This window comes from Dendrobates tinctorius, unplaced genomic scaffold (genome assembly GCF_039654945.1).
Source record: "Dendrobates tinctorius isolate UK_male_01 unplaced genomic scaffold, ASM3965494v1 ptg000143l, whole genome shotgun sequence".
Lineage (NCBI taxonomy): Eukaryota > Metazoa > Chordata > Amphibia > Anura > Dendrobatidae > Dendrobates > Dendrobates tinctorius.
Genome location: NW_027361810.1, coordinates 12,136,401 through 12,144,578, shown reverse-complemented (window position 1 = coordinate 12,144,578; position 8,178 = coordinate 12,136,401). Strand labels below are relative to the sequence as shown.

Here is an 8,178-nt window from a genome sequence, read left to right as displayed (position 1 = left end):
TACTCACTTTTTTAAGGCTACAAACTCTTCCAAGCGGCACATGTACTGTAGTTCATGAATTTTGTTCAAAATCAAAAATGCTGTTTGCGCTCGATTCACTATTCCGTTTGCGCCTTTTTTGTCGAGTTTTTAATGTTTTGCAATTTTTTTTTTAAATTGTACCATATTGATCTTTCCATTTGCACCTTTTTTTTTTGTAATCTATTTTATATGTCTTCGCCTGTTATTTCTTTTAATGTTTGCCATTGTGGGCAGAGTTTATGTCTTCTAGATGTTTTCACCTGATTCATTATTTTCAACTTGTCGGAAACTTGCAAATTTTGTCACAAATGTCCTCCAGTTGTCCCCTGAAGTGATTTTATGTTTATTTTTGACATCGTCATTGCTGATATTCCAATGAGAATTTTTCGTTTTTGCAGCCACCTGCTCCTGTCCCGTGTAGGCCGCCCTGGTTCCTGTCATCTGAATATGGTAAGTTCCTGCCTAGTTTCTATTCTTTGCACTAGGACATGAGAGAGAGGTGGTGGAGGGGGGCAGCGGACAGAGGAGGGTGGAAGAGAAGAGTAGGGGGGTGAGAAGTTTCAGCCAAGTTATGTCACATATCAGTAGGGGAGGCAGCTGTCAGTGCCACTTTTGGAATAGTGAAGGAGGGGATTGTGGGGAAGGGGGGGGCATTTCTGAGTTCAGCAGGTCTGCAGGGTCTCTTTTGCAGATTGCTGCCTGAAGAGAAGAGAGAGAAGAAGAGGGGGCTCAGACCTAGGGGCATGTACAAGGTCTTCTACTACCACAGGCCCCTGCCTAGGAGAGGAAGTGCACAGGTGGACCATCAGGACTCCCCAACCCATGAGTTGTATTGACCATCAGCAAGAGAGTTATTGCATGATAAAGGCATATTGCATCATCAATCACCCTATAACCCTGGGGCTGGTGCCCCCTCCTCATATTCTCTCTCCCTCTTTGCAGAAGTTGGTGCTAACTCTTGACCGCACCTTGGTTCAAACCTTCTGGAATTTTGTACAATCTTAATTTCCATTTTCCGTCACCTGGAATAGGTCCCTGCCTCTATATTTACCATGCACCGTACCCAGGTGAAGATGAACCCAAGCAAAACTAAGGAAGGGGCTCAAGTCACCTATGCTCCTACAGCTCATTCCTTCACCAAGACGTTGGCTGCACCACCAAGCCCTATTGTCACCCCAAAGAGGCCAAAACTGATGTCTGAGCAACAGCAAGACAAGCCTTGCCCTCCGCAATTTATCCGCAAGCTCAAAAACGCTGCCATAGGGACGGGCTGTGACATCAGCCTGAAGGTGGCAGTCGCAGGGAACCCCGTGCCAAGTTTAAGCTGGTACAAAAATAAGGAGCCCCTGGATCCAGGAGCAGAGGAATACGGGACATTGTGTATTAGGGACAGCAGGATGGAAGACGCTGGAGTGTACACCTGCGTCGCCGAGAATCCCATGGGGGAGGCCATCACCAGCGCGGTTCTTGCCATCATTGATTTAGAAGGTAATGATCATTATCAATTATAAAATAGGCCACCACAGTAAAATAAAAATATTCCTAGTAAATTAAAGCCTGTCGTCATATGGTTCCAGAAGGGCTGGGTGACAACCTGTATGGGAAATCACACAACGGTTGTCATTGGAGGAAGGAGACACACTGGATGTCCCCCAGTTTTCCCATTTTTGTCTGTGGGTTGAGGGTATTGAGTAATATTTCTGTTTATTTTTTTTTTTAATTAATGTTGATACCCTTCTTATGGAAAATATTGGTAGTTCATGTGGAAAAGTTTGGGAAGGGACGAGCTCACGTCCTGGTGGTGACCCTTGATTCACATCTTGTATACAGCACCGTCTACCAGAACTACAGGTCAATATTATTGGAATTGCGGTGACTATGGCACGCTTCTCACAGATTCCTTCTCTTTTAATGAATGCATCGTGTCAGCATTAGTGAACATCCCCCTCCACGTCTCTCAGTGCAGTTTGATATTTAAAGGGGTAAAGGGCGAGTTTTCTGGGACAGACGCTGGAACCTAAATATAGCTCAGATGGCATCAATCACTCCCCGTCCCGAGTTTATGTGCTTCAGTAATCAAGATAAGGCATGATCCCGTGTTTTATATATTATTAAAATATTTATGAAATGTAATTGATAGAACTGAAGTCTTTGAATCGAAATGTTGCCACATTGGCCAATAAAGGTCTTTGAATCGAAATGTTGCCACATTGGCCAATAAAGGACCTTTTAGTTGGTTTTAGGACAATTTCCTAGGGTCTCTACATGGATACCTGATATTACAGATCATGATGCAGCAGATTTTGGTTTTACAGAATGGCAGCCTCCACTGCTGGTAAAAGACGAGGGCACTTTAAGTCATAAGTCATTGTGCTGCTCGGTTGATTTTCCACCTTGTTCCACTGAGGTCAAAGCTGAGGAAGTTCTGAATTCAGGCCAGAGCTAGAGATTCACAACCAAGTACTTAAGAGATACCATGAACACTTATGCAAACAGGTCTGCAATATTTAGCATTTATCAAGCATTGCCGTGCATGTTATCAGTGCTGTGAGACTTGTGTCTTAAAGCGTACCTGTTGCTCAGGTAGCTTTTCAGAATAAGCTGTCCTGTGTGTGTACATGAGGAAACTACAGTTTCTGGCCATTATTTGGCTGTTGTTCTGCATTTTCACCAGTTTTCCCCTCTACAGACGCCAAGTCTAATTTTCAGTTGTCTCTGAGCTAGTTGATGATATCTGCCATACAAAACACACAGACATGCGGAATTCCTGGCATCCTGTCTCTGTATAGCGCATGTTCAGAAGCAGCAACAGCATGGAGAACATTATATAGTTGAGCTGAATGATGTGGTTGTGAATCCAGTTCTGGGGTGAGATAAAACTCTTACTAGAAAGAAGCAGCAAGATCTGTATATCACTCCTCCGTCTCCGCCCATCCTGATGGATCTTAATAGGCAGCTCAAATCTGATCCCTCCATTCTTGAGTAGAATAAACTTTGGCTGTTTTTTTTAAAGTGGATGATGACTTCAGAAAGAGAAGAAATGGCTCATAAGTGGAGACAGCAGCAAATATCTCTAATAAGATATATTGCAAAGTTTCCTCTATTCACTTTTACTATTGATTTATGCAAATTTTATTGGTTGAAATGACAGTGACCATTTAAGTCAGTCTTGGACATCTCAGAGGAATTTTGAGTGCTCCTTATGGCACAGGAACGATTTTAACCTGGGTTCTTTCATGGTACTGTGACACATCAGAAGCTGATGTAAGAAGATATTTCCTCAACATAAGATAGCTGTAAGTAAAAGGGTTGCAGAAACTGGCAGACACAGACAAAAAAGGGCCCTTGTGCAAGAACAATATATGGGACGTTTGCAGCCCAAGAGCTCCTATAAATGCAAAATTGCACCCGCTTTGGAGGTAGAAATGGGCCCCTTTACCTCTGGGGCCTTTGTGTGGCCTCACAGGTTGCACCAATGATATGTCCGCCCCTGGTGGTAGATACCGTACTTATTAGATGTAGTTAAGCCTCTGTTTTTATAAATATTCAGGCTCTGGTCCATTCAGATGTTTTTACCATGCTGCTCACACTCCTATTTCAATTTCAAAGCATGCAGTCTCACAGACACAAAGAGAGAAAAACTGCAGCTGCGTCCCCCTCCTCCCTCTTTTTTAATGTATTACCCTAGTTGAAACTTTTTGGTCCAGATATTGAAGCACACAACTGAATACTCACATGAAGCCACAAGCAGGGCTGATTTTAGACAAAGTGGGGCCCTAGGCAAAAGTTTAAATTGGGGCCCCAAATGCTCACATATTGCACCATCACACAATCATTTCGGTTGTATTTACGTGCGCTGATTTCAGGAAGCTAAACGAGCGTGATTGACAATATTGAAGTCATTCAATGCTCGTTTCCAAGCCTTTTTACAACAACTGAGGAACAATGATGGGGACAGAACAATCACTAGTAAATCAATCTGTCCCCATACAGTATCATGTTATCAGCAGCATATCTGCAGTTTTCACTGAGCAACGTGCTGCTGAGAACAATGATTTTTATTCCGGCATAAACAATCCAATCACTCAATGAACAGGCAGCATTTTGCTTCTTTAGCAAAATACACCCCATAATCCTCCACATAGTATAGTGCACCACATAGTCCTCCCCATAGCCTTCCGTACAGTATAATACACTCCACACAGTCCTCCACATAGTATAATACACTCACTATAGTCCTCCATATAGTATAATACACTCCACATAGTCCTCCTTATAGTATAATACACTACCCATAGTCCTCCATAGAGTATAATATACTCCACATAGTCCTCCCTATAGTATAATACACTCCACATAGTCCTCTATATAGTATAATACACTCACTATAGTCCTCCATATAGTATAATACACTCCCCATAGTCTTCTATATAGTATAATACACGCCCCATAGTCCTCCATATAGTATAATGCGCCCCATCTGACGCTCTTGCCTTAAGGCTGTGTGCCCATGTTGCATTTTTTTAAAGTGTTTCTGCAGTGTTTGTGCCGGCTCAGACGCTGCAGAAACGCTTAAAAGAAGCTTCACATTAAATTGCATGCTTTTTTTGGCTTTTTGTGCCAATGCATGCGTTTTTGAACGCTCAGGAATCGCTTAGCGGCTAAAAACGCAGCATGCTCATTAATTTCCACATTGCTGAGCGTTTTTAGCCTTTTCCAATGTTCCCAGAAAACGCGCAGATAAAAACATGTCAAAAACACGCGTCTTTTGTGCAAAAAACGCGCAAGAAACGCGCGGAAATAAAACGCGCGTTTTCTGGGAAGGGGATCAGTTTCCTGAGCGTTTAAAAACGCTAACGTGGGCACATAGCCTAATAATTGCTTTCAACTGTATCGGCATCCAATACAGTTGGTTGCGGCACTGGTACTGGGCCCCCCTGACTCAAGGGTCCCATAGCGGCCTCATGGTGTGCGGCAATTATTGGCACGCCACTGCCGGGGGGCCCCTTGGGGACCGGGGGCCCTAGTTAGATGCCTTGTCTGCCTGCCGCTATCGCCAGCCCTGGACACAATAAAAAGCTACTGACGTCCATGCATTACAAGGACACATTGATACTAACAGGAATTGTATAGAACTTTGCATTGTAGAAATCTAGTGATTTCTCATCAAAGGAAAATCAGGACTCCAGCATCACAAGACTTAAGGGCCCGTTACACATAGCGATAGCGATAGCAATATCGCTATAACATCACTTGTTTTGTGACGTTATAGCGATATTGCTAGCGATATCGCTATGTGTGATACTTACCTCCGACCGGCTCCCCCGTTGTCCATCGCTGATCACGCGAGAATGTCCTGGGCCGTTTCTCATTGTCAGCTTCCTGCTGGGCTTCCTGTGGCGCCGATGAGTGACGCGTGGACGCGGGCAGGAGGACGTCTTCATCGCCGCGTCTGACAGGTAAGTAGCGACCCCCGACCCCTGCTATGTTGCTGGTGAGATCTGCCTGTTTGGCAGCTCACTAGCGACCACTTAGCGATGCACCAGCGATCCATATCGTTGTCGGGATCGCTGGTGCATCGCTAAGTGTAACGGTAACTTTACTAAATGGCTTTCTTAGTCAATTGTCAGCATCATTACTATGTAGATGAAATCAAGTAATCCTGGCAGGGCTCCTGTGACGAGCGTCAGCTTACGCTGAGTCGTTTTCCTTTTGAATGAGTTGACCCTCTGGGCCGTGGCACCCACCCACCTAAGGCGAGCTGACCTAGTGAGAATCCACCCCCTATACAGGGAGTGTCAGGGGCAAGACCAAGGGGGTGAGCCACCACAGCAGCTGGACCAGACGGCTGGCTCAGGGAAACAAGACAAGGCGAGACAAGACGTTAGTTCAAGGAAACTTCATTAAGGAACACTTCTGGGTACAACAGGTGCAAAACGTGAACACACAAAGTACATAAAGCAAGATGCGTGCAAGGGCACGCTGAGGTCCAAAGCATGAGGAACACTTCAGGCTATAAACAGGTGCAAAACGTGAACACACATAGTACATAGAGCAAGGTGCGTGCAAGAGCACGTCGAGGTCCAAGGCATGAGGAACACTTCAGGGTATAACAGGTGCAAAACGTGAACAGACAGAGTACATAGAGCAAGGTGCGTGCAAGAGCACGCCGAGGTCCAAAGCATGGTACGTGCAGATGGTAGACAGAGGCACGAGGACATCGGACTCCGGACAGCAGGCAACGATCAACCGGGACATCAGGTTCTGTAGCTCTGAAGGTGATCGGCAGGTTCCGGACATCCGGTAAGCAAACCAGGGTTCCATGCAAGGAGACAAGACAAAGTTAGAAACAGGATGCGTGTCAACGAACACGCCCGGGTCAGGTTCACAGGACGGAGGCCTGCGCATGCCAAGGGGCATGCCAGGGACAGGTACAGGGACAGAGGCCTGCGCGTGCGAAGAGACACACCAGGGAGATACAGGACGGAGGCCTGCGCTTGCAGAGGACGCGCCAGGGACCAAGATAGGGTACGGTGGCATCGGAATCCGGAGTGCTGGCATCGACCGACGGTCCAGGAATCAGACTGCGGAAATCAGCTCCGGACATCAGGCCGCAGTCATCTAGGTCCGGACCTCTGGCAGCGGTCGGCAGGTTACGGAATCCGGCAGGCAAGACAGAGTTCAGAGCAGAGCAAAGTAAGCAAGAGACTTTGTGCAAGAGTAGCACGAAAAGGCACAGTGCAAAAACCAGCGTGCGTGCAAGGGAGCACGGAAACCACGGCTGGGGCACCGGCAGGCGGTACCGACGGTGGCATAAGCAGGCGGGCACGACTTAGAGGCGGCACAGCTGCGGCTCACACAGCCGATAACCATTATAGCACTGGACGGCGGGCACGACTGAGGCACACAGGCGAGCACGACTAGAGGCGGCACGACTGAGGCACAACAGGCAGGCACAGGGCGACCAGGCGCGTGCACGAGGGCACGGAGCCACAAGGCAGGGTTAGGCAAAGGTACAGGACAGAGACGCGTGCGAAACAGCACGGCAAAGCCTAGTACGAAAAGTGCAAGGGCGCACGAAACATCAGAGACAAGGCATAGGGTAAGAGGCAGAGTCCTGCGCATGCAGAGGGCATGCCAGGGGCAAAGTACAAGACGAGGCCTGCGCGTGTGGAGAGACACGCTAGGGACAGAGTCTAGCAGCGGAGCGTAGGCCGAAGCCCAGAGCTGGGCCAAGGGAGAGACTTGGGACTAGACAGAGTATAGAGCGGAGGCCTGCACGTGTAGAGAGGCACGCCAGGGACAGGGTACAGAACGGAGGCCTGCACGTGTAGAGTGGCACGCCAGGGACAGGGTACAGAAGGGAGGCCTGCACGTGTAGAGAGACACGTCAGGGACAGGGTACAGAACATAGCATAACAAGGAAGCATAGCGAGGACAAACAAAGCACGAAGGACAACACGAGACAAAGCACGAGACAAGAGATGGAATACGAACACGGAGCGTGTGCAGAGATGCACGACAGAGCAAAGTGCAAGGGCACAGAATAGAGGGAGCAACCCAGCAGACCAAGCAGCCATGCAGGGAAGCAACACAATACTCAGGCCCTGAGCAAAGTTAGGGGCGGTCTGATATAGGGCATAGCATCTCCACTTCCGGGTCAGGACCGGGGAAGAACTTTCAGTTCAGATCCTCCAGGATCACAGGGAGCAGTCACATGATCAGGAATCCAGACATGCAGGGATGATTGCACAACCAGTGCTGAAACCTAGGCAGGTCACATGATCAGAGTTCCAGACATGCAGAGATGAATGCAGAACCAGCCTCTGCTGGAACATAGGAAGGACACATGATCAGGGGTTCTAGACATGACGAGACGATCACAGAAGGCAGAGCAGAAACGCAGGCATCCCGCAGCTCAACAGTCATGAGGTGAGTGTGCACACTGCTCTAGGGAACATGCAGGATAGCAGACATGAGATGCGCGTGCACACCGCTCCCAGGGTCATGAGGCAAAACACACATGGTGGACATGGCGGACATGGCGAGCATGACAGCTCCCAGATAGTAATCTCATTCTTGGAGATATTTTGTGGTGTACAATGACCCTGGGATCTGTGAATTTACTCTGCTATAATGAAACACATCCCGAGCCCC

At 47.7% G+C, this 8,178-nt stretch overlaps 1 protein-coding gene across 2 annotated transcripts in view; it reads left to right on the top strand.

Moving 5' to 3' along the window:
* Positions 1-852: 852 nt before the first annotated feature.
* SPEG (striated muscle enriched protein kinase) overlaps positions 853-8,178 on the top strand; it is a 239,638-nt gene continuing 232,312 nt past the window's right edge. Inside the window, exon 1 of one of the 2 annotated variants that reach the window (XM_073545451.1) lies at positions 853-1,509. In XM_073545451.1, the coding sequence (XP_073401552.1) occupies positions 1,074-1,509 (436 nt within the window). In that variant the 5' untranslated portion in view covers positions 853-1,073. The remainder of the gene's footprint in view (positions 1,510-8,178) is intronic. The other variant, XM_073545455.1, reaches the window with a different exon arrangement.